Here is a 27,313-nt window from a genome sequence, read left to right as displayed (position 1 = left end):
CTGTCCATGGATACCGTGCGGCTTCCGTACGGTATTGTTCTCTGTGCCTCCTGGCTTGGTGACTGGTCCATGGGTTGGTGACCGGAAGCAACGCCATGGCTTAGCAGTGGCTGGCCGTGCGGCTCAGCTTGAAGCTCTTGTGCAGCCTGGCCGCCGGCCGTGGATGAAGATCTGGTAGCCAGAAATACCGTCTCGATCTTAGCATCCATATCGACAAGCTTAGCTTCTAGCATGTCCTTATCATCTCCTGTTGTTCTCTCAATAGCTGTTGTAAGAGACTCATGGTGAGTGCAGGAGATGAAGGCGTCGCTGGAGAGCGGGGCGCTGGGGTAGACAGTGATTTCTCGGTGGTAATCTTGTCCACTTTCTTCTTCGCCACCCCTCTCCTGTTGGCCTTAGTCACGGCCTCTGATGTCTTGGAGAAGATCTCTTCAGATGTATAGACACATTGTTCACATCTCTTCTACAAGAGGGCGTCTATGGAAAATCTGAAGATTTTAGTTTGTGTGACTGAAGCCAAAATACAAGATTGATGGCAGATATGTAATAGAGGTAGACGTTTCGTAAGAGTGAGTGAGTTGGGTTTAACGCCGCTTTTAACAGTATTCCAGTTATATCACGGCGGGTCAGCTTAATGTGGGAGGAAAGCCCGAAGTGATGCAGGTCTCAGACGTTTACCACTTCAGTGAAACCCACGAGCACGGGTATGGTGCTGACAAACCTAGAAACATAATCGGGGCGAACCGAGATTCGAACCCACAATCATAGGTTTCTGGCGTGCCCAAGGGACGCAACTCTGCACAGCGAATCGCGGCGCCTTAGACGACTGGGCCCTCCGTGCCCCCCGTTTCGTAAGAAGGCTACGCAATTGGGATTCAATGACATGCATCAACCAAGTCACCGAGACTGACCATCGGATCTCTTTAGAAGCATAGGTTGCTGAAGATCACTCTCATCTCTTGTAGATCGTATTATGGCACGTACCTTTGCACTAAAAATACAAGCGTCACCAGAGGATGACAAATCCCCCCGCCCCCACAATAGCAAAAGGCACAACTTCAGCCCCTGGTTAATACACGTGCCATGTTTGGATGAAAAATCTTTCACGGCTTTTAAGTTATGCTCCGAAACGAAATACGGACGGACAGACGACTGGCGGATCCTGTCGGAGAAGGGAAACAACTCTGTGAAGTAAGTTCTGGCGCTTTACACCACTATCAATACAACTACAGAATATAATTATATTGTTCGATTATTAACAATTACAAAATAATTTGAAGCCCCGACAACACATTATAACCTTGCATCCAAACAAGACGAAACTAAGCCACAATGTTCCTACGACATATAAGTAATTGGTTAAATGTAAATAATTATGTTATGAAACTTGAGAGAGATGGGCCTGTCTCCTCTGATGGGTGGGTGGCCTTAATGTCCGCCATGCCTCCTCACGATTCCCAAGACGAGTCAAGCTTAGGAAAATATAGATGTTCTCTGCTTTAATGTTTTTTTTCTTTTGTTACAAATGACACGACTGCAAGACATTCAGCACCAACTGGAGCGTTCCCAACCGTTAACAACGACATGCGTATGGCACATAGCTCAAACCTGACCAGAAGGTGGGCGTTTACAGCGAACAAGCTGGGCGACGATAAAGTCACACCTAGATCTTTCCGTCTGGACGACACGCGTGGATGGAGGTACCGATTGTGCAATATTACACCAGCAGACGACAAAATCGATGATGTGTCGTCTGCTCAAGCCCAGAAAGCGCACGCAGGCCACGCGCCATTTACCGCATGACTAGCACCATTCTCGGTAGCACCTTGCAGGTAGCGCGGCATTCCGACTGGAATTGGTCTGTCGTCTGCGTGATGGATCATCGTTTGGGCAGGAAATGAGATAATCTGAGGCGATTTCCTCTGATATGGTCGTTCCATTCTGTTGTCCCAGTGGAAGCAAAATTGGCGGGAATGGTTTCGAGAGGATATGCGCCTTTTAGAACGCGGTGAAGCGAGGACAAAAAACTTTTGACTAATCGTCAGAAATGTCTTCCGAATTGACTCTTAATCATTCTAATGGAGAGGTATTAAATGCGCGGCGAGGCCGGAGGAAAGTGATAGCTTTGTATTCGACTGATTAAATAGTCACAGCTTGAAAAGGAAATGTCTTCCGTCCAAAACTGATATACAAACATGTTCCAATGTCTAATGGCGGCCTAAGTGGCAATTTGGTTTGTGCAAAGAAAACAGTGGATCTATTATGAGGATAGGAAATATTTGTGGGGCTGGGTTTACCTGATAGTTAGAGATCTCCATTCAAAATAAGAGACTGTCGTGTACCGGTGTTACCTGCATGGAAGCCAAGTATTTCGGTTTCGTTCTTAGCGTTATCTTAGGGCAGCATAATATTGATTCCTTAAATCACATTGGCGCAGTGATGCAAAAAGGTATAATTCTAGAATGTATTAACTTTTCATTACAGTATAATACTCCGGTGCTACTCGACGGCGCTGAATACTTTAACTGATTATTTTAAAAAAATCACGATTTTAGTATCCACTGGGAAATCCATATAGCATTACCTTGATATTAGATTGATATAAAAAATAATTGATAAATATTAACTTAGCATTTACAATAACACGGAAATAAAATATATTTTTATAATTTGCCATAACAAGGATACAGCACTATTCATTACATTAAATTTGGTTCGAATTTCGTTAATAAGGAAATTTGTTTATATCTCGCAAAGACACGTGTTAGCGGTATTGACGGTGTTTGTCGGGATCATAAGTGTTTTGCAAAAAAGAGCATGGAAATATAAATTCGGATACTGGGCTTATAACATTCGGAAAATCATGCCCACCTAACACCGGCATGCCTGTTGACGATTACATCTTAAAACGTCTTTAAGATTTTCAAGTGATGCATATTTGAATTTTACTTCAAAGATAGTGCACGTGAAATTTAAGTTCATAAAAGATCGTTTGAAGTTGAAGAAATACTTTTCAAACGATCCTTGTGAAAGGAAATCCAATATGAAGACCGTGATAAAAGGTGGGAGCTTTGTATTGAATTGAGAAACATAACACCTTCACTTTCACAGGGATAGTTTAAAAACTCCATCCGTTATACACGCTGCTGTGTCCTATCGGAAGTATTTCGAGAAACCTTTATTATATTTTATGCATGACTTAGAATAATTACGTCGGTAAAATTAAGACATGTCAATAAATATTCACTAGATAAAAGCAGACATGTCAAGATGGACTTATCTGATAAACGCTGACAAAATTACCGATTTCCGAGTCCAGTATATTTCTAAACGTACCACAAACATTAAGATGGAATAAGGTGATTGCGTGTAACGGCTACCTCATTCGAAGGTAAATTGAGGACGGGAAGATGGGTCATTTTGAGACATCTCTTCTATATAGGGGTACATAAATCAGATTCGTCCCTCATTTAGCATCACCGACGAAACTACCCACGACTATTATTGTCATTATATACCATAAAACTGTGCATGCTGTGGTCTTTCAAGGGACATTCGTACATATTTGATAGACAGGCATTGAGCGGCCATTATTCTACAACATAATAATATATACATAATATTGTACAGTTGAGTGAGAGATTGAATACTGTTTTTTAGGCTTAAAGTAAAATTCCCACCCTACGAAGGACACCAACGAGCTTCACATTAATACTCCTGCGGCTGACAGAACCCGGTCTTTGGCCCGATTGAATGAACGCTTTAACCACTAGGCTACTCAACCGCCCCCTGGCGTATAGGACACAATATGAAAAACAATCTTAATAAGAGAAAGTCAACACAATATTGTAACAACAATGTCCACGTAACGAATTTGACAAATTCTCTAAAGCCGGTATACGATGATCTTCCTAGGACATCCCTCAACAGCAAATAGACAAAGCGTGTATTCTCCCGAGCTATACTTATCACGACTATTTATGGACAATGTACCCAATAAATATCCATAGAGTAGGCCCATTAGCTGACACTGTAAGACCCCGCCACATCAAAGCCTGGACACCAAGTCCCCCACTACCCTACTTCGTGGCTTCTTCGATCGGGGAACGATAAAGACAGGCACAGATCGATAATTGATCAGTCACTCTTCAAAAATTGGCCAATTATGTCAACGAGTCAAACATCTTTAACATCGACCCTCCCCTCAAATGCGACTTGCTCACCTGGGGTAAGCATAATTGAATGTTTTCTTTCAAACCACTTTCCACAGGTCCGTAATCCGACTCACGAGTGTCAACTTGGTTAAGATGTGCTTCACTGCCGTTATGTACTGGAAACTACCACGCGGGTTTTAGAAGTTGTAGTTGATGGCTGGTAGATCGGTATTGGACATGCCAAATGGGGAGAAGCATTATTTTCAGCATCAATCCAGGTTTTTTTCCCAGTAAGATGCTTTTATCGAACAAGCGTTGAATACACCATGCTAATTATCGTGATTGCCAGTATTGATCTGACGAACGAGTTTTTATCACTGAACGGTTTTCCGAAATTATAACATACGAATTATCATTTCTCAGAGAACGGCGATAATGTCACAAAGCCATTAGAGAAAATCACATTTATGGATGTATATGTTAGACTGATTTAAGTTTGTCTGATTTTACTTCCGAAAGTAAAACATTACACGATTTATAGTTTCATTCTTGCGGCTATGGCTGAACCTTTATGATACAGAAATATCGGGAAAATGTCCATTAAAAATACAGAAATGTTTGAACTTCGAAGGACACTCTGAATGACATTTTATTTTACTTTCAGGTGAGCGCAGCGGGTTCGATATCTGATTAAATTAGTTTTCCCCTCTTTATACCACAACCCTGACCCTGTGTGTGCATTTCTTCCTCAATCATGCAAACACAAATTGATTTCAGAATGACCCGCTTGATAAACTCGCAGTTCAAATGAAACGTGTGTTTTCATGATGACGATAGACCCACACCATACAATGGCGTATTAATTTTCTGATGAAAATATCCCTTTTAACCTAAAAGCACCGTGCTGTAACCTACTGGTCCCCGGAACATAAATTGATTTCTGAGGGTACTTTGCTTCCAAAGGGTATAACGTAACCTATATCGCTTGTCATCCATGTCATATAAGGATTGCATGCTTTGTGATTAATGATAAACGCAGGAGAAAAACATGCACTTAGGATTTCATAATGAATTGAACGACATTTACAGTTGAAAGAGACGAGACCGTAAATCAAACCGCACATATCACTGTATGGTCAACAGTTTCGGAGTGTCAACCTGGAAATGCAGCATTATGACAACGAATAGAAATCCCATGCCATAATTCCAGCACATTTTTACACGCTATTTAACCATCCTAGCGTTGAGGTTATTATACATGATGATGCGAGTGTGATGGTAAAAGAGAGCATATCAACAGTTAATCGGAAAATCAGTACGATGCTCAAGGGTAATCTTGCAATCGCTAAACTATCGGTTAAGATCATTTTTGATGCAAAACTGGATGCGATGAGTTCTGAGTCATGCCTAATCATATGTAATTCTTAATACCTCTAAATAGTATAATTATGTCATTCAGTGTGAAAATATGTTAAAATTCAAATGTCTCACAAAATTACTGTTTCGTTGATAAAGCAGTTGATTTATGACTAATACTTAATGATAGACATTATGAGGTGGAGTGCTTAACCTTGATGAGAATAATATGACTTAATACAATTGACATCATTGTATAAACTGTTGAAAATGTTTATTAATTATATAATGGTTCATGGAACATTATGAACTAATTCACAAATTTCAAACAATTTTTGACGTGACTTTGTCAATTGGCTTCTGGGGTATTTGTCTTCAAAGAACATTCAGCAAATAAAACTGCCACTGATTGTACTGTTCTTTTGTGATTTCATAAGCAAAGGTAGTAATTACTTTACAATGATTACAGGCGAAGATAGTAGCAATCACTCGTTGATCTCGAAAAGGAGACGAATGGACTTGTCTTAGTAATAAATTCGGAATTTAAGAATCTAAATGAAATATTTTATTTGCTAGATTTAACAAATCATTCTTAATTTACTGATGAGAAAAGGGCTGAAAAGACCCACCGTATTGTGAAATCAAACGTATGACAAACGATGGGAAATAATTATAACGCAAGCATCTCTCGTCTTTGTTGAGTGTGTTAATTGCGATCATCTAAATTTATCAGCAAACTCGTTTTAAGGGTGGGTAGGTGCAATGAGGTTAATTAAGCCTTGAATCGGGTGTTAATTAAATCTGGAATTATAGGCTCATCGTTATGACAAAGAGGTTGGTATTCCCCCAACGTCTTCTGTCATAAACTCACCAACTTCTGTACCAGGTCTTTAAGTTGTCAACAACAGAACTGGTTCATGCTGCCACAAAAACGGATTGATAGTACATTAATAAGGTGATTAACTGAAGTGGGATTCAAACGGATTGCTGGAACACAAAGTTGAACTCTATTCACCATCAAGAATCGCTGACAACTGATAAACTGTTTCTTACAGCTGCCTCACAACAACCTCTTCATGCTATCAACCAGTGCTTTGCCAGTTCAGACTTGACTGATAGTCTGTGGGGTGCAGATATAATATTCCTGCATAATTTAAAAAATAATAATATTCATTTACTTGATCCCAGTGTATGTTTGAAAGTGAAAAATCACCCCATGCTTACTGAAATAAGAGTTGTAAGTTATTACTTAACATTATAGAGAAATAGTTCAGCCATATAGCCAACAGAGCAGCAACACTACCAAATACATGATAAGGCACAATAAAATATCAGGTTACTTAGCATTAAACAGGCGTACTCAAACCCCATGACATATAACAACCCCATTCAACAGGACAGTATGCTTTCGGACTGCATTCACAGCTCCCTTGGGGTTATGCAACATTGCTTCACAACCCAAGCTGATTTTTACACAGAACAATGCTGTGTAATAATCGATGGCAGATTTATAAAGGTCACTCAATCTGGTAAAATCAATGTCAGAAGGATTAAAAATAAAACTTTCACTTCCACTTAGAGTCCACTGTATTCCAGCACATCTAAACTAATATGGATATGCCTGTTCTCCTGTTTCAAACTCATTTCAATCTGTCATCCCAGAAGACATGGTCTTGGGTTCAAAGATCCTGACTCCAGGTGAAACACTCACAGATTGATGTTGGCCAGCCATAGCAGTGGCATAGGTGCAATACAAGTCATGTGTTACCTGGTACCATTGTCTCCAGATCTGATCACCCTATGGTTAGAGGAACTCACAGAGTCCAGATCATTTCATTGCTGTCCTGACAAGGCTATCAACATAGCTGTCTCACCCTTTATCCCCTTCTTCCTCCCCGACCTCAGCCAGCATTGACTGTACCCACACTTGGGAATACACATTTGTGTGTGGACCAACATGCGGCATGCATCAAATAAAGAACCTTATTACCTGACAATGATATCATTGCAAAGGTTCAGTGAGCCGCATAATTAATTACATTAGTTTTAAAGATATAATTGAGTCATCACAATCACTCTAATCTGAACAGAGAGTTACTTTTCCTCAATGTCCGTGTATGGGATACAAACAGCAGTAATTACCACCCACCAGCCACTAATTACGCATGCTATTTGACCACTTGCACCTAGTATGGAGACAACCTTTTAATTGTTCACCTATGTATCAAGACAGGACAAAGGGTAGGCATACAGAAAACTGATGACATTTTGTGAGGAATGTACAAGGTCCTGATATCATGTTAATTACTGGGCTGCCAATCAGGGACACTATGGATGAGTGCTGAATGAAATTGACATGTCATGTTTCATTTCAAGTGGTATTCATATTGACATGGCCATCACTGATAGCACCTGTCAATAGAATGATAATTACAGCTGATATGCTGTGGACATTAATGTGATTAGTCTGCTATGTCGCTGATCTCGGACTAAAAAGTTATATAGATTTATCCAAGTTATAAAATCATTGAATTTTACTGGAGCTTGTGAAGGAATAACTGCACAGCATAACAATTTCAAAAGTGCCAGCAGAAAGTTGAGGAATTGTATTGATCAACCTCAGTTTCATGTCTCTGCAGATCACCATTCCACAAACAGGCAGTGGGTGGTAAAATGGCTTGAACATGACTTCAGTTATGTTTATCAACCTCAGTTTCATGTTAAGAAGACCCCACAGTGCAACACATTTCTGTTCCCACTGAATTCGTCCCAGTGAACAAAATTCAGATTAGCAAATCATTGTAGATCTTTGTACCAAAACTGTCCAAAATCAAGGGTCTGGATTAGTGAGGTTTCACTGTATTGCATAGAGTGAGTGAGTGAGTGAGTAGGGTTTTAGCATTCTATCTATTGGTGAGGTGAGGTGAGGTGAGGTGAGGTGAGGTGAGGGGAGGTGAGGTGAGGGGAGGTGAAATGGGGTTTAATGTCCCATCCAAGATTATTGCACTTATATAGTGATGTGCATGCATGTGCGTGTGTGTGGCAGCTTTTTCTAGTGGGAAGTGATCCCAACTGAGGTAACATGTCGCAGTTTAACATGAATACCCCACTCAGACACAGCATACTGACTCCGTGCCGAACAGTCCTTGTTTTAGCCCCTTAATGCCAGGGTAACAACAAGTACCATCTTTTAATGTCTTTTGGTATGACATGGCCGGGGATCAAACCCCGGACCTTCTACTCTCCGAGTGGACGCTCTACCACTAGACCACGGAGACGGTTCTATCAATTCACTTACTTGGACATCTTGTTCTGGTGGTTGTACAAGTACTTCACGTGGTTGACTTTGCAAAATGGCTGTCAAATGTTGTTTCTGTTTTTCAACGCTAACAGTATGGACATCACCATAAGCAATCGTCTCAGCTTCTTCGTTTCTTGTGGGACAGGCAGTGTCTGGAAACATGAGTCCTGTGGTCCTCAAGTCAGAAGCATTCACAAAGGCAACATTCCTGCTTATGAGCTTGGTATTTTCCCTTGGGAGGGTGTAACGCTTAGCTGTCTGTCTGCTGATTTGTACTGTATGGTGTCCACTATCAACCACAGTTTTTGAACGGTTGTAACCTAAGCGCAGTTTTGGCACATCAGATTTGGAACTTAGTTTTTCAGCTGAAAAAGTTGACTGTGGAGGAACTTGAGTTAGGGGTTCAATGTGTGGATATTGTTGAAGGCGATCAAAGGTGTTGTCCTGACTGACACCAGTTGTCTCCCCCTGCAAACTCTCCCTTGACACTGTCCGGGAAGGAGTAGAATTAGAAGACTGTTCACTTGAGTCAATCTGAGACACAGGAACCTGGATGACCAACCGCTTTGCTGACTCAGGATCAAGTGATCTAGTGCCGGCAAACATCTGCTCACATCCCAACATGGAAGCTGAAAATATTTTATTATTTTATGTATGTTTTAGCATAAGAATTATGCCACAGTAAATAATTTATTAGATCTTCATCCAATCAAAGGCAGGAGATTTTATTTTTGTATATTATATTTTTTGGAACAGTTAATTTGTTCAAGGCATGTGTCTACATTTACACAAACTTGCGATGGATGTGATTCACATGATGCAGGACTGTTTGGTTATACTATATGTACAGGGTGCATATCACTTAAAAAAACAAACACATGTAGCAATGTTTTTCATGTGTGTGTACTGGGGAAGAATAAAATAATGAGTTTTGGTGTGTTTGGTAGTGGAGCAGGTGGGGATGAAAATTTATTAATTAATTTATTTTGGCTTGATGTTTTGATATTTCAAACTAACTGAATTATAGAATATAATTCATATCCTTGTTAAGTACAAGGGATTGCAACAAATGTTTCCATAATTTGATACATGCTGACCCTATGTATTCTACCCATACCATAAAGTATCATGGTCATGAAGGATATATCAAGTTAACTGATTGTGAGTTAACAAGCTTTCTCTGTATCCTTAGGCTAGAGAACCGGGAGAAGTCATGTATATTCAAACATAAATGTTTCATTAACCAGAATTAAAAACCCTCCATAAGAACAGATAGATATTTCAAAATCGAGAAAACAGCTTAAATTTTTTGTTTTCTTCTGCTGCAGATAACATCTTTTTCATAGATAATATTCCTTTATATTTCACTGTATGTTAGAAGAAAAAGAGTACATTTATATCAATACTTAACACCATAATTATATCAATACTGGTAAAGTTAGCTCAGCAATTACAAAACTAGGATGTAAACTGTGAAACTGAATGTCGATGGCAATGAAAACAGCACATATCCTGGTTAGATAAGTTGTCAAGATTAGAACAGAACATCCATTATTCTTGTGAAGTAGAGGAAGCCTGCATAAGTCTGAGATGACTTACCTGATAACTGTCGCAACTAACCTTGGTGGGTGAGGTCAGGGGTGGGGGCGTAGAACTCCCCCAGGGAAACATGGGTGTGGTCCTCCGGAGGAAGGGCTATCTCTAATTGGCTGGTTTCAGCGAGAAGCTCACTTTCATCAATTTTATCCTGAAAGTCATAATATTAATTTATTATGATGTATGTGACGTATTTACAATGGATAGCACTTAAAATTGACATGATGTCAGAATTAGTAGATAACATAAACCAATTTGTCAGTCATGGTTTGTTTGGTTTAAATCAGCGAAGCTGTCATAATAGCTATTTCTCAATTGTTAACTTTGGCTCTACATATAAAAAACAAAGCATCTTAACAAAAAAGGAAATGAAAATAAGCACTTACAGTTGACCAGGGCCCTGTTCCACAAAGCGATCGTAGCGCTAAGACGATCATGACTCCCATACTTTACATAGACTTACGGCAGGCAGTCTTAGTGCTAAGATCGCATTGTGGAACAAGGCCCTGGAAACAGGGAATACTGCTGCATGATCTTATGAATATTTGTGTCATATTTTCAAAGCCTATGACAAAATATTGAAGGAGTGGGTGACATGTTTTATGTCAAATTCATCAATATTGTGTTATAATCAGGAAATACATAGTTGGCATACACAAATACTATATATAATTTCCTAAAATATTACGATGAATGAAATTGAATTCAGTTAATACAATGATCATTTGACAAAATTCCACGGTCAAGTCAATGATCAAAGTAGTGTAACAGCACTAATTTTGGTATATAACAAGCAAAATAAATTCCTTATCATCAAAGGATGATTATGTTGTGATTAAATATTGCATCTAAGAGTTAAGAGCACATTGAATAAGCTACAACGTTGATGAGGAACACCAGACTCTTTAGCTCCGCATATTTACACTAAGGGCCTCATTAAAAAATTGGCTGCAGACAGTGAACTAATGAAATAAATTGTTTGCATTGACAAATCAATCTTTGGCACTTTTATTAAATGAGGGATCCCTAAAAAATTTAAGCACATCCAAATTTGTGAAATGCATGTAACTGATTTGATCCTGGGCTTGCCATCCTGACTGACTATAAAATGTCAGCAAGAAACTGCAGTTCATATTATCAAGTTTTCCTCATTTCAAAGATATGGAATTATTCCACGGACCCCAAATCATTTTAACAAGTAATTGAACATCTGATTGGCAAAGACCATTAAAGACAGTTTCCTAATATTGATCTTGTGTGAAGATAATCCTATTTTCTGCCCAGTGTTGCTGTTCAAAAGACAACAAATAACTTGTGGTTGCTATTCAGACTCTATTCCACTCCCTTGGGCTCTCCTAACATATCAGTGAAACCTTCAATCCACATTGATGGGAATTTAACATTGGTGTGATCAAAAACTAGGGAAAAAGGTTCTTTTGTTCTAGAGTTATTTTGAAATTAAAGTGTTTTTTGGTGGTCCCACTCAAGGCTTGGGAAACAGAAGCCATACAAATAAATTAGTTCCGCTAAAACTGTGCACTCCTGTCAAAATGCATCACCTAATTAAATGTGGAGTTTCCCCTGAGTAGGATCTCATCGTTAGTGGTAGAACAATAAGGCTATTGGAAAGTACTTGAAATAAAACAGATCATCTCGATTGGCCAGAACTTCAAAAGGACCTCACAGCCGGCCCCGACAACTCAAAGTGCTCCATTGGTCACAAAGTTTTCAGTGGATTCACCACATAGTCAATAATTTCATAAAGATTGAACTTGAGGTTTTCGAGTCATGGACGTAAGCTATCTTTAAAGGAGGAACATCAAACATGGGTCATAGGGGATTAGGGGAAGGGCGGCATCAAAACAAACAGGCCTACCCTGTGGTCTGCGGGCTGGATAATTTGTGATCAAATTGATCTACTGGTAGGAAAAGACTTGGCACAAGATACAACTTCAAATGAACAATGGCCAAAAGACAAAGTGTAGGGCTCAACAGTCGGGACATACTGTGGCCATTACTCTTTTGATTCCTCCGATATGAGATTACTCGCTAGAGATCACAAACCATTGACTCACCCAGCCCCGGTGCTGATATGATATTAATAATAATAACATAATCACAATGTGAGTCATGGACATGCCCTGTGTTTATACATAGTGGTATTGTGCCTGACAGTAATGTTAGATAGCTATTAGTCTTTAACCACCAGTGTTGCTGCTCGGGCCATTTGAACTACCTAGGATAAAGCAACTATGGGAAATATCCTATCTGGTGATGAAAACTCTAGCTTTGTTCTATGTATTGCGTTATCCAGGTTCTGAACGAATTCAAATCAATAAATGAACATTTCTGAATGAATTGTGTAAACTCAATTTTTCAAACATAATGAGTATTAAAGAAGTGTGATCTTTATGAAATAACTCTGACCCAACTCTAATAATAAATCTGACCCTTAGGTGTCCTGGGATTAACATGGCAAAGGGGAAGTAAGGCTGGACTATGAACAAGATGTAAATCAACATGTCATGGCGGAGATGACATAAGATCTTGTTTGACATACTGGGCATGACAATCAGGGTTCAGATTTGTGGAAATCTACACCCAGGACATTGAATCAGGGTTCAGATTCGTGGAAAACTACACCTAGGACATTGAATCAGGGTTCAGATTTGTGGAAAGCTACACCCAGGACATTGAATCAGGTGTTATTTGAGGTAGACTACCCACAGGACATTGAATCAGGGTTCAGATTTGTGGAAATCTACACCCAGGACATTCAATTAGGGTTCAGATTTGTGGAAAGCTACACCCAACACATTGAATCAGGGTTCAGATTTGTGAAAATCTACACCCAGGACATTGAATCAGGGTTCAGATTCGTGGAAAGCTACACGCAGGACATTCAATTAGGGTTCAGATTCGTGAAAATCTACACCCAGGACATTGAATTAGGGTTCAGATTTGTCGAAAGCTACACCCAGGACATTGAATCAGGGTTCAGATTTGTGGAAAGCTACACCCAGGACATTGAATCAGGGTTCAGATTTGTGGAAAGCTACACCCAGGACATTGAATCAGGGTTCAGATTTGTGGAAAGCTACACCCAGGACATTGAATCAGGGTTCAGATTTGAGGAAAACAACACCAATGGTATCAAATCAGGGTTCACATTTGAGGTAGACTACCCCCAGGTATTGAATCAGGGTTCAGATATGAGGAAGACGACACGCAGGATAGATGTGGTGGAGCTGAGCATTAGGATTCAGATGTGCAAATACTCGGAGCATCTACACAGTGTTGACTTCTTATCTGTCGAGGACATGCTGCCACATGTCAATACCCAAGAGCTGCAAAACAAGGCATAAAGAAATACCTTCTCAACCCATTACTTGACATGTATAAAAAATATGCATGAATAAGCTCATAAAATCTCCAAAATCATCAAAATAGTAAATAAATTTAAAATCTTTTCAAAGTGGAAATTATTACCATTATAAATGGTACTGATGCAAGCAAAGATAAACTGGATGTCCTTTGATGTGTTCTGGGCCTGACATATGTAACAGCATGTTAGCTGCTCACGATATTGCGAGTGAAATAAAATGATCATATACATCAGCAGGGGTATATCTTTGCTTGGGTAAACATAAATCCCCAGGAGCGAGTCTAATTCAGCATTATTGCTCATCACCGGCTGCCACCCCTGGGAGGGGGAGATTTATGTGACGTTTACACCAGCCCTTCAATACATGTTTCTCATCACTTAAACATTAATCACATACTTTGAAAAAAAAATCAAAGATGGCTATCTACAATATTTCATTTAATTATGAAGGATAAACTTTAAAATATTTCTTATGATACATGTACTCTTACATGTTGATAAAAATGTTAGACATTAGATATTGACTGAGTTTGCTTTGATGCCATTTTCAGTAATATCCCAGTAATATCATGGTAGGGGACACTTGAAATGGACTTCACACATTGTATTTTCGGGTATTTCAGCTGTGCTCTTATTACTCCTGATGAGGTGCAAGGTGCACGAGAATAAATGAACTAAAGAACAACAAATCACATGTATGTCACGAAGTGGCATTGAATCTGCAATATTTCAGCTATGTCACATCAGTGTAAAAGTAGGCAAGTCTGGATCAGACAAACCAGTGGTTGATAGCATAAGCAACAATCCATGTCATCAGCCAAGTCACAAATGAGAGTTGGCCTGCCTCTAGCATTCACCAGATGATGGAATATTAATCATCACCAGCCATTGTGACCACCTAATTCGCATTTTATTTGACATTTTATTTCACATTCATCAGTGTAATCCCCATGAAGTGAATACACTGTTCACAAAAAGTCAAACCAAGCTCCTGATTTCATATTACTAAAGATAATCTGTCATGCCATGCCTATTACAGATTAACTACAACAAGAATAAAGTAACATTATAATATGAAAGAATTGGACTATTTTCAACTTCTTTTGAATAGTAAAAGAATCCATAAAATGTTTAAATTGACAAAAACAAACTTGTGAATGAATTCCTGGAAATAACAGGTTTATCAAAATAAATATATTTGAAAAAGGAAGTCACCACATGCACTGATATGACATTTAATGCACTTGGAACCTGAACATATGGCAACCTTTCAAAACAATTAAATTTGACATTTTTCTTAATATTTGTCTGATATACCCATCTCCTCTGACACAAGGCGACATGTTCGCATAACCTTTCAGCATGATCATTCTCAAAGTCACATTTCTGATTAATCTCTTCATATCACAAACGACAACAACCATAAAATGATGCTTGCCTCTACCCTTTCATTTTATGACTGGTGTATGATTGTTAATAACCTGATACAGCCCACACTATCATTGGACACTGATACAACCACGGACAACATCTAACGATATTGGCCTTTGTAGTCTAATTTCTAGCTATTCCAGCCTAGGTTTGCCTGTATCACTCTCGATCTGTGGCCTTTTAATCACCCCTCGAGATCAGAGATGTATACGTATGTGGCTATAGATCACGTATATTACAGGGTAATGACACACATTGTGAGGAAATAACACTAAGTGTATGTTTGTCATCATATGTCCTGTTCATCCTTGTTGAAATAAATGCTTGTTGGTAGGGATACATATCACAAAGAAGTGGCATGGGTCAAGTGTAAGAAGAAGACAATACCTTGTTAGCAGAACCATTCAAATAAATTGTAGAGTCTTGGAAATATCATTAATGCACTATTTCAGAAAGGTTTTGTTAGAGGCCAAAATTAGTTGATTGCAACAAGAGAATATCCATTAAATATTGATAATTTTAATGTACGATTTAGTTCAGGAATACTAAGCAGTGACTGGGTCTGACTGTATTACATTATACGGGTGTACTTAGCAGTGGCTGGGTCAGGCTGTATTATATTATACAGGTGTACTTAGCAGTGACTGGGTCAGGCTGTATTACACTATACGGGTGTACTTAGCAGTGACTGGGTCAGGCTGTATTATATTATACAGGTGTACTTAGCAGTGACTGGGTCAGGCTGTATTACATTATACAGGTGTACTTAGCAGTGACTGGGTCAGGCTGTATTACATTATACGGGTGTACTTAGCAGTGACTGGGTCAGGCTGTATTATATTATACAGGTGTACTTAGCAGTGACTGGGTCAGGCTGTATTACATTATACGGGTGTACTTAGCAGTGACTGGGTCAGGCTGTATTATATTATACAGGTGTACTTAGCAGTGACTGGGGCAGGCTGTATTACATTTTACAGGTGTACTTAGCAGTGACTGGATCTGACTGTATTATATTATACAGGTATACTTAGCAGTAACTGGGTAAGGCTGTATTACATTTATCAGGTATACTTAGCTGTGACTGTGTTGGACACATATTTTACAACATGTCAGTGACTATGAGATCACTTCAACTGGCATGTCCATGAGAATAGATAGATCCCAAGATATATAACAGCAGGTTTTATAAGAGATGGCCAACCACTAATATGATCAGATTTATCAGTGGTGCAAGATTCATCCACAGATATCCCAAAAGGCATATAGATACAGGAACAGGATCGACAATGGATTGGTATGCTGACAACAGACACAGTGGATAAGTAAGTGAGTGAGTGAGTTGGGATTAATGACACTTTTAACAGTATTCCAGTTATATCGCAGCGTGTCAGCTTAATGTTGGAGGAAAGCCCGAAGTGATGCAGGTCTCAGACGTTTACCACTTCGGTGAAACCCACGAGCATGGGTATGGTGCTGACAAACCTAGAAACATAATCGGGGCGAACTGGGAGTCAAACCCACAATAACAGATTTCTGGCGTGCCCAAGGGACACAACTCTGCACAGCAAATCTGGATAAGGATGCAGACAATGGAAATACTGACTGATCTCTTAACAATCGCCTAATAACAATCATCAGGACACATGCAATTACAGGTGCTGCTTTCATTATAAAGTCTGCATGCCAATTAGAAGACTACCACAATGTCAGAACAAGTGAATATGTTCTTCCCTCTTTGTCTGTCATCAGTTTATCTTGTCTGAGAACGGCTCATGTCCACCCTCCTTGATCCTCTCCAGCAGGTTCTACTGGTGCTGATGGCAGGATGCCAGGCTCATCCAGGATTAGTTGCCTTGTCTCAGAGTATGCTAGACACCAGGCTGTTGGTTTCAGCTGGCCATACTGGGTGTGGTTAAACCCTTTGGTTCATCTTGAAAGTGTTCGTATGATGACTGATATTGGAATTTTAAGTATTTCAGGAACATCATGATGATCAGTGTTTAGTGGTGAGAAAAGGTGAAAGTGACACAGGACAAAGATGTTGAACATTGTTGTGAAACCCAAGATGACAAGATTCATAAACTGTGATTTGATCCCACAATCAGTGGATGATGTCAACAGCAGCCGAGACCTGTCACACATGCAATACCTGATGGTTCTATGCCAACCCAGTAGTGCAGATATGGCTCAGTGTACCCTCCTCTCCTCGTCCTAATACAAGCAGTCCTCATTAACACTGACCTAATACTGTCAGGACTGAATGTGTGCATCCTCAGGCCAACCTTTTCATTATTTGTTTCCTGGATCTATCTGATCCAATTTTGAAACAGAAAAATAGAAAAATATTTTTTTTAATTTCAGAGTAAGATAATTAATTCACTGTTGGATTCATTTGAAACTCGGACAAGTGATATGAAGTCTCCGTCATAAGTAATACTATTTACAACATTTTTTCCCCTCACATTTCATTTTCACATCATGGACAGACATTACCATTTAGGCATGGCCATTTCTGTAACAGGGACTCTAAAATGATGATGATGATGATGATGATGATATTGATGATGATATTGATGATGATATTGATGATGATGATGATACATGTACTTACCATGTACTGTGATGGGTCCTCTGTGCTCGTCGAGGTCTGACTTACTAGACTCATTGTTTCCCCGTCATCACTGGACTCGGACTCAGACACGTCCTCGGTCAGCACCCGTGCTGGAACAACACTTTGTGAGTGAGTGAGACGGGTTTAGAAGTATTTCAGTAGCATAACTGTGATCGTATTACACAAGTGGACAACATGAAACATTCCAGCCACATTAGGGTGGCCTGTAGATGATGAGGACCAGGCACACCAGTGGTCGACAGCATGAGCAACAATTGTCAGGGCCTCAAGACATTCTGTTACAATCAGCTAGGCCACACACTGAAACTAGCAGAGGGTGCTGAACATTTATACTGTCCCAGATTGTTCCACTCTGACGAAACCCAAGAGCATGAGTATGGAGCTGACACACCAAGGATCTGGCATTCAAACCCATGAGAGAAGAAGGTGGCATCTGGGGACACAATTCTGGAAATAATGTATAAGTATAATCCACCTGGAAACCTGCACCCAACCCGTAAGACAATTAACCCTAAGAAAACAGTCCCCAGTAATACACAATATCTTTTATATTGATATCTTTACAAATTACAACTAAAAATTCACTATTTCAAACAAAGAAGCTTCGACACTAGTGAATTAAACTCATGGATCCTGAAAATAAGCATGTATATTTAGAAATGTACACTTCAAGCAATCCTTTAAAATTAGGTGTGTAAGTAAAAGTGTACAGCGAATAATGGCTACAAGTATCTCCTTGTGGATAGTTGTTCACAATACTGAGCAGTATTATATGTTAGTATTATTAGTTTGATTACAGAAACAGCACCAACAGGTGTTTCAAAATACTTACGAATTCCTGTTTACATAATATTCCTCATGTACACCAATATATATACTTGGGGACGACATATTCCTTGGTAGGGGTGAGGGTGAGGTGTCTTTTTCTTAGGAGGCAGTGTTCCAGGGAGCAGTATATTTGGAGGCAGTATATTTGCCCTTAGACTAACATTTAGTCTCTGAAATCTTATATCACACAATATCCTTCTTGACTCTAACAATAAAAAAAACCTCCCTTTGCTGATTTCAGAATAGAGCTAGCTTGAGCTGGCTAGACTTGCTTTTGTATGCGTTTCTAGATTTTTGTTTTTTTTCATAAAATAAATATATTCCACGGTCATGGTGCAGGACTTAGTTGCCCTGGAATCATTCCTTTCTCACATAATACTTCTCACTCGGACATATTTCTAACATTTACAATGCTTTTGAGATACTAAGCATTAACTGAGTCTATTTTCACAAGATTGACACGTACTGTTTATGCCTGTGAGAACGGCAGCATGCCAAGCCCCACAGTATACAGACTCCAGAGGGGTAGCCAGTGGCTGATTCAGACAGAGGGGATAGGTCACTTTGTAGGATGAGGTCTCTCCAGCAACTATTGTGTGGCTGTTCTTGCCCCACATGTACAGGCGGCCATCACCTGAAGACAAACAAAGTCAATATTGGTTGTTCTGAAAACAATGTTGGACCATTCATAAAATATATATATATTTCACCATGAATGCGTAAAAAGATGAAATATCTGCAAGATGTCATCCTGGTATATTTACACAATCATTTTATTCCCTCTCAATGAGGTATACAAATAACACACACTGATCCAGATAGGAGTGCAGGGGTGTGCAGTCCCCATGTGTCAAAGCATATGTAACATTTACACCTTGGATTGTGCAAAGTTGACCAGATAAGGTATTACAAGGCTATAATTGCTACCAAATGGAATAGTGTTTCAAAGCCCAATGGGGAATCTGAGTACGGTCAGACAAAGTGACTTGGTTGATTGCATGCCACTGCATCCAAATGGCGTGGACCATTGCTCACAATATCGGACCACTGCTCACAATATCAATCACTGTATTGTCTGGTTCAGATTAGATTACTTAGAGGCTGCTGTCAGGAAGGTGGTATATTGCTGAGTGCAGCATGAACCAATTAATAGTTTCACATATTATTTGCATCAACCTAGCACTTGCATACTACTCAAAAGAACTTAAGGACCAGCCAATTCTTTCCTATCACTATGGTATGCAGATCTTTTCCAGAAGGCTGTCTGTCTACACCACACATGGAATAATCTCCAAATGAAAGGAGCAAATCTTGGATTTCTTTCCTGTTTCTTTTTCTGCCATTTTTCTACCAAACTGATCAATGTAGTCTCTATACTAACATTATATTTTTAGTCATCACAGTTCAATATCAACTGCATTGAAATAAATAAAAAAACTTTCAAAAGCTTAATATTTTAATAATCCATAATCTTCCCAAATGAGCTGTTTCAACGACTGACAGGCAGCAATACCTCTTTTCTTTCCAAAATCAGGATATCTTTTTTCAAAAGAAACTAAAATCATTTTCAAACATGCGTTTTAAAGCAGGGAACAAATATCAGTTGAAAAACATGCAGACCACATGCCAGAATTGTTAGTCAAATATCCGAAGTTGTCATCAAACTGACACAAATTACAGCAGAAATTGCTTTAAGTGAAAATAGATTGTCAATTAACTGCTTCAAGTGGGATTTGCTCATTCACTTCCCAGGACTTAAACCCACAGAGTTGGTGGTAATTCACCAACACATCCGTCAATAACGTTTGATTATGGCAATGCTCCTCACCTTAATAAAATGCTCTCTGCGGGAATCAATCACACGACTAAATACCTGTAGTCTGTATTTTCAATTGTGGCCACATATCTGTCACCTGGCTGATAAACTTGCACAAACCCATAATGGTTTGTGTAATTCATGTAATCAATGAAATGGAGATGGATTGAATACTCGTCTTTGACTAGACGCCACTCTAATCACTTTTTATAGCTCGTCACTTACTTAAATTCACTCAATTGTGAGGTGATATTTTTTAGCCTGTGTTTGGTTTACAGGAATTGCGTTGCTTGATTGACGGTAATGGCTCAAATTGAAAGCATGAATAAAAGTGATATTAACTTTATGTGTTTAATGTGGTTCGTCAGCTCAGGGTTTGAAAGGTAACAGTATTCAATGCAACAGAGAAATTACTGTTGTGGCGGTCATAGACTGTAACACAGTTCAGGAGTTAAACCACCTAAAGTGATCATTATGCCATTTTGAATATACTGTACTTCAAGATACTTATACTCTTCCTAAATAAACAGAAAAAATAAATAAAAGTGACGTTTTTTCACTTTGAAGAAGAAAATATGAAAAAATATAATTGACATCTGTTAAGTTTTTATTTTCCATAAGAAGTAAGTCAATCATATCATTTAATCATATCATATTTTAATATCGTTAACTATGTTGAAGAAAGTATAAAAATGAATTTAGAAAATGTCAGGAAAAGTAATTAAAGAAGAAATGAAGAGAACTCTTCAAATATCAAACTATTATGAAATCCATTTGAAGATATATTTGAAAAAAAAATATCAAACAGTACAAAACAATTCAGTGATTGACATTTATCATAGAAGTATTAATCAGGGTAATTTCCATTCTCAATCTGAAAATCTACAGCTTGACATGAATACTGAATAGACCTATTTGCCATAAACATGATGGAGAGTGTTGGTTTAAATGAGCTAAGATATAGTTATTTTCAGACAGGTTGTCTCCAAATGCATTAGGAAAAACAATTACTTCTGACTGTAAACTTTACAAATATCTATTTAAAGATTTTAATAGGGATAAAAAAATGGGAATATACATAAGTTGATAAAAGGAAATTACAATTTCTTTTCAAATTGAATTGTATTGCAATGAGTTTCCCTTTGATGAAATGGAGGCAGTCGTATGTCCTTTATATTCCCATTACATCTGACAATTTAATACATTAAATCCATACAATTAGGATATAAACTTTTTATGTCTTAAGAATAAAAAATTGATAATGTATTTTAATTTCCTGAAATTAAATCAATTTTAGAGGTCATCTTGATATTTTCTACAGCATAATTTATTACAATATTAAATGGATATATAATGAAGAATGGTTTGTCAGTAGTGACAGATGAAACATTGTGAGCATAGTGTTGACATTAATTACAGCATGGTTATCACCTTTGTTGTCATTTATACTGGGGGGCATCTATACCAGATTCAGTCTACATAGACAACCCTCCCATACATACAACTACCCCCTGCTACACACACAAACTCACCTTCCAAACAGGCATCCCTGCCCCACCCCCCCCCCCCCCCCCCCCCACACACACACACATGTTCCCCTACCACACAACCAACCCTCACACATAACCACCCCTGCCACACCCAACCATACATATCACACCCAACCACCCCTGCCACACCCAACCACACATATCACACCCAACCACCCCTGCCACACCCAACCACACATATCACACCCAACCACCCCTGCCACACACAACCACCCCGACACACACAAACACACATATCACACACAACCATCCCTACCACCACTGTTACACAACCACCTCTGCTGAACAACCACCTCTGATGCACAACCACCTCTGCTACACAACCACCTCTGATGCACAACCACCTCTGCTACACAACCACCTCTGCTACACAACCACCACTGCTGAACAACCACCTCTGCTACACAACCACCTCTGCTGCACAACCACCTCTGCTACACACTTATGACTCCCACAACATGACTCTCAATCTTATCCCTACCCTACACACCTGTCTTCAACAACCAGTGACTTTTGGTTATCTATTATATTTTTTAATGAAAAAGAAAACAACCATAAAACTACGAATAATATCGTTGTCTATGATACACCTTGATTTGTGGATAATTTTGCAAAAGTTAAAATAAACTTTTTATTTGTAAATATACTTTTTGACTGAATTTTTGAAAAACAAACAGATATTTCATGAGCATTTTATAAGTTAAATTTGAACCAACCAGGACAATAAATACCTCCATAAAAGTTTGCTTCCTGCCTCTAGGTTTAATTATGTCAAACTGCTTTGGTCTAAAAGTAAATGATGTCAGTCTGATCGGAATTCAGAATTATTTCAATATCAAAGCTTGCCACAGTTTGAGTTTTTAAAAATTCAGATGTAAATCATTTTTGTTGATATCACATATCTATCTTTACCCATTCTGATATAGGAACTACATATAACTAAACTGATCAAATTATTTTTTATAATAAAAATATCATGTTCAAGATCAAACAATTTCTTAGCTACTCATTAATGACATCTACTGAGATGAAATAAAATGGTTTAATTTATTGGAAGAATATTTCAAATGAAGAGTCATGATATTAATATTTTAGTTGTGACAGAAAATTCATTTTGATATAATCAAAGATTAAACACTTAATAAATTTGAAATTGGAATAATACTTTATTTAAGGAAACTGACAATTATCAGTTATTTCATGCCAACTGGCTTAATTAATACCATGTCACTGTCAGCTAGTCATAATGAAAAAAGAAATGCAATCAAGACAACTAAAAAAACAACAAAAGAATCAGACTATAAAGACAAACTTCTGAAGTAAAAAATTCAAATAATCTCATTTTCATCCACACCCTAAGACCAAGCTAAATGAAATGTAAACTAATCATTTTCAAATTAAAACATAAATCTTTGACGATGATATAAACCCTTCTATTGCTGTCATCCTATCGTCAATGAACATCTCAAATCAAGAAAGATTGACAAGTGCTGTCGTCGATATACAAGTGTAAATTTCGATTCATCAACGCAACAAAAGCATTTCTCAGCAGTCAATCAGGCAGTGCCACAATTAGGTTGGAGAATTCTCCAAACCACAAAATCGCGTCTTAACATCAAACGTAACTCTAGAAACACAATGCAAGGGAAGTAATGAGAAGCTTATTATGAATCAGTCGGCGACAGACCACAAAATAACTTCAAACAAAGACGGACTCAGATACAGCTAACAGGACTAATGGATTCGTCAATCTTTTCTTTGCGGACACTAATTGAGCCCTGATTTTTAAATTCAACAAGCGCGAGGGAACGTGCACGAAAAACCACAAGTTTCATTAGTCTAAAAACAGGAGTTTAATGGATGACAGAGAGGCTGTTAGATGCATGGATTCCTGGTGTCTGTCCACTTCAATCCAATTCCTTTAGATTTGCTAAGGAAATTAGTACCCAAATTTCATCCAATTTGTTCAAGAGTCCAAGGAAAGTTCCTATTTGATTTTAGATCAAGATTTTTTAACACACGTTTCTGACATAAATTGTGATGGATGGACTTTTAAAACATTTGAGCTGTAAAGAAAAATACCATTAAAGGAGACATATTTTTTTTTCACAAATGAACATAAAAGTATAAGTTGTCTGGTGAAGTTTCCTTGGGTGAAACTTTAATATTTGCTTTGTCAAATTAATGAAAATTAATTGACCTAACCAGGAGAATATCACCATGTTTTTTTTATTGTAAAATTTTTCAGCAGAAATATGATTTTGGTTCCAAACTGAAATGTTATTAACTCTGATCTTAATAATCCTTTAAAAGCATTGTACAGAGGATGAAATAATGAGTCAGTTTTTTCATACATTTTGACAGATAAATGATGTAGTTAATTTCTTTTCTTTAAACAAAAGCAGACCACAGAAAGGACAAATATGTCAGTGCAGTCTAATGGTTGTACGACAAGGGAAAACAGAAGGATCAATACTTGTTGTATCATGCCCCACTCAGCAATATTCAAGCTATATGATGGAGGCCTGCAAAAAATGGAGTGTGAACCAGACAAAGCAGTGGTTGATATTATGAGCAATATCCCACACCACACCACACAAGCCTGACCACCTGATCCATGAAGATCCCTCATATAACAAGCAAAACCCATTTTAACCCAGTGTTCTCAAGACCAGACAATGGGTAGATTAGGTAGATTGCTTGGGTAGATCAGTATATGATTTGAGTAAAATAGGTAGATTAATACTGTATGTTGATCGATGGTGGTTTCCTCAATAATTTCAGGGTAGAGTGTGTATCTATATACCCTGGAGTTCTAATAGTCACACATCATGGGACCCAAAGAACAGGCTTCACACGTAGTCCCCATGGGAACTGAACCAGGATCATCAACATGTCAAGCCAACACTTATACCACTAGGCTATACATAGAAAGAAATTTGAGTGGAAAAACGTAATTGACATTTAATTTTTAACAAACCTTCTCTTATGTTTCTAAAAACTGGTACACACATGTTCATACTCTCCATACCAATTGAAAACAGTTTCTGTAGCTACATGAAACTTAATACTCTGTACCTGTTATACAAGCACTGAAGGCCTCCCCACATGCAATATGCACGACTTGACCTGTCAGCTGGCTGTCCTTCACCTTGCAGGGTTGGGTCACAAACACCTTATTGCCATGACCGAGTTGACCATCAATACCACCTCCCCATGAGTAGATGTTGCCACTGGCTGAAACACAATCAACAAATGAATCCTCCTAAGATGTGGAAATGCCAAACTTGTTGAATCTTAGGTAATAAAACATTGATAATTATATTTTCATGCCTGCTTGCCTCACTACCAGACCCACCTCACATAAGTGGACCTGCAGTCAAACTAAATTGCCATGTACTATATCAGTATGTTTCTTTCTTTCTTTATGAAATACACTTACCATATTTTCTTGAGTATTGTGTGCACCTGAGTATAATGCGCATCCCCCTCTAGTGGATTCAGTATTTTGGAGAAAAAAAAATTCGGTATGGATTTGTTGACATGGTATTTATGGTGTTACATGCTCACGGTAATGTCTTTCCGTTGGAGGGAAAAAACATCAAAACTCATTATTGCGTGTATAATGCGCACCCCCTTCTATACAGCTGTGTTAAGAAAAAAAAGTGTGCACTGTACTCAAGAAAATATGGAATGCAATATACACAGTTCTCTGAAATATTCATGCTTCATGAAATACACATGTATCTTGTTCTCTGAAACATTCATGCTTCATGAAATACACATGCACCTTGCTTCATGAAATACACATGCACCTTGTTCTCTGAAACATTCATGCTTCATGAAATACACAAGTACCTTGTTCTCTGAAACATCTATGCTTCATGAAATACACATGCACCTTGCTTCATGAAATACACATGCACCTTGTTCTCTGAAACATTCATGCTTCATGAAATACACATGCACCTAGTTCTCTGAAACATTCATGCTTCGTGAAGTACACATGCACCTTGTTCTCTGAAACATTCATGCTTCATGAAATGCACATGCACCTTGTTCTCTGAAACATTCATGCTTAATGAAATACACATGCACCTTGTTCTCTGAAACATTTATGCTTCATGAAATACACATGCACCTAGTTCTCTCAAACATTCATGCTTCATGAAATACACATGCACCTTGTTCTCTGAAACATTTATGCTTCATGAAATACACATGTACCTAGTTCTCTGAAACATTCATGCTTCATGAAATACACATGCACCTAGTTCTCTGAAATATTCGTGCTTCGTGAAGTACACATGCACCTTGTTCTCTGAAACATTCATGCTTCATGAAATACACATGCACCTAGTTCTCTGAAACATTCATGCTTCATGAAATACACATGCACCTTGTTCTCTGAAACATTCATGCTTCATGAAATACACATGCACCTTGTTCTCTGAAACATTCATGCTTCATGAAATACACATGCACCTTGTTCTCTGAAACATTCATGCTTCATGAAATACACATGCACCTTGTTCTCTGAAACATTTATGCTTCATGAAATACACATGCACCTAGTTCTCTCAAACATTCATGCTTCATGAAATACACATGCACCTTGTTCTCTGAAACATTTATGCTTCATGAAATACACATGTACCTAGTTCTCTCAAACATTCATGCTTCATGAAATACACATGCACCTAGTTCTCTGAAACATTCATGCCTCGTGAAGTACACATGCACCTTGTTCTCTGAAACATTCATGCTTCATGAAATACACATGCACCTAGTTCTCTCAAACATTCATGCTTCATGAAATACACATGCACCTTGTTCTCTGAAACATTCATGCTTCATGAAATACACATGCACCTTGTTCTCTGAAACATTTATGCTTCATGAAATACACATGTACCTAGTTCTCTCAAACATTCATGCTTCATGAAATACACATGTATGTAGTCTTCTCAAACATTCATGCTTCATGAAATATACCTAGTCCTCTCAAACATTCATGCTTCATGAAATACACCTAGTCCTCTCATTGATGTTTCATGAAATACACATGTACCTAGTCCTTTCGAACATTCATGCTTCATGTGAATCACATCTGTCTAAGGTAATGTGAAAAGATGCTGTTATCAGTCACCTTAAATTATAATAGTACATAAAAAATGCATGAAATGAAGCTTAGATTAATTTGGATGAAAATATAATAATTAATGTTATTTAATAAGTCTCTCTATGAAGATTTACACAAT

At 38.3% G+C, this 27,313-nt stretch overlaps 1 protein-coding gene across 3 annotated transcripts in view; it reads right to left on the bottom strand.

Annotated features, from left to right (window-relative positions):
• LOC124131328 overlaps positions 1-27,313 on the bottom strand; it is a 202,836-nt gene that overhangs the window by 11,170 nt on the left and 164,353 nt on the right. For all 3 annotated transcript variants that reach the window (XM_046494537.2, XM_046494535.2, XM_046494538.2), the window contains 5 exons: positions 25,131-25,289; positions 19,153-19,320; positions 17,838-17,947; positions 10,432-10,558; positions 8,809-9,440 (listed from right to left, as the gene is read on the bottom strand). In XM_046494537.2, the coding sequence (XP_046350493.2) occupies positions 8,809-9,440; positions 10,432-10,558; positions 17,838-17,947; positions 19,153-19,320; positions 25,131-25,289 (1,196 nt within the window). The remainder of the gene's footprint in view (positions 1-8,808; positions 9,441-10,431; positions 10,559-17,837; positions 17,948-19,152; positions 19,321-25,130; positions 25,290-27,313) is intronic.

Source organism: Haliotis rufescens, unplaced genomic scaffold, assembly GCF_023055435.1.
Source record: "Haliotis rufescens isolate VD_foot unplaced genomic scaffold, xgHalRufe1.0.p SCAF_1, whole genome shotgun sequence".
Lineage (NCBI taxonomy): Eukaryota > Metazoa > Mollusca > Gastropoda > Lepetellida > Haliotidae > Haliotis > Haliotis rufescens.
The sequence above is the reverse complement of the archived record's forward strand: the minus strand, read 5'-3'. Positions and strand labels throughout refer to the sequence as shown.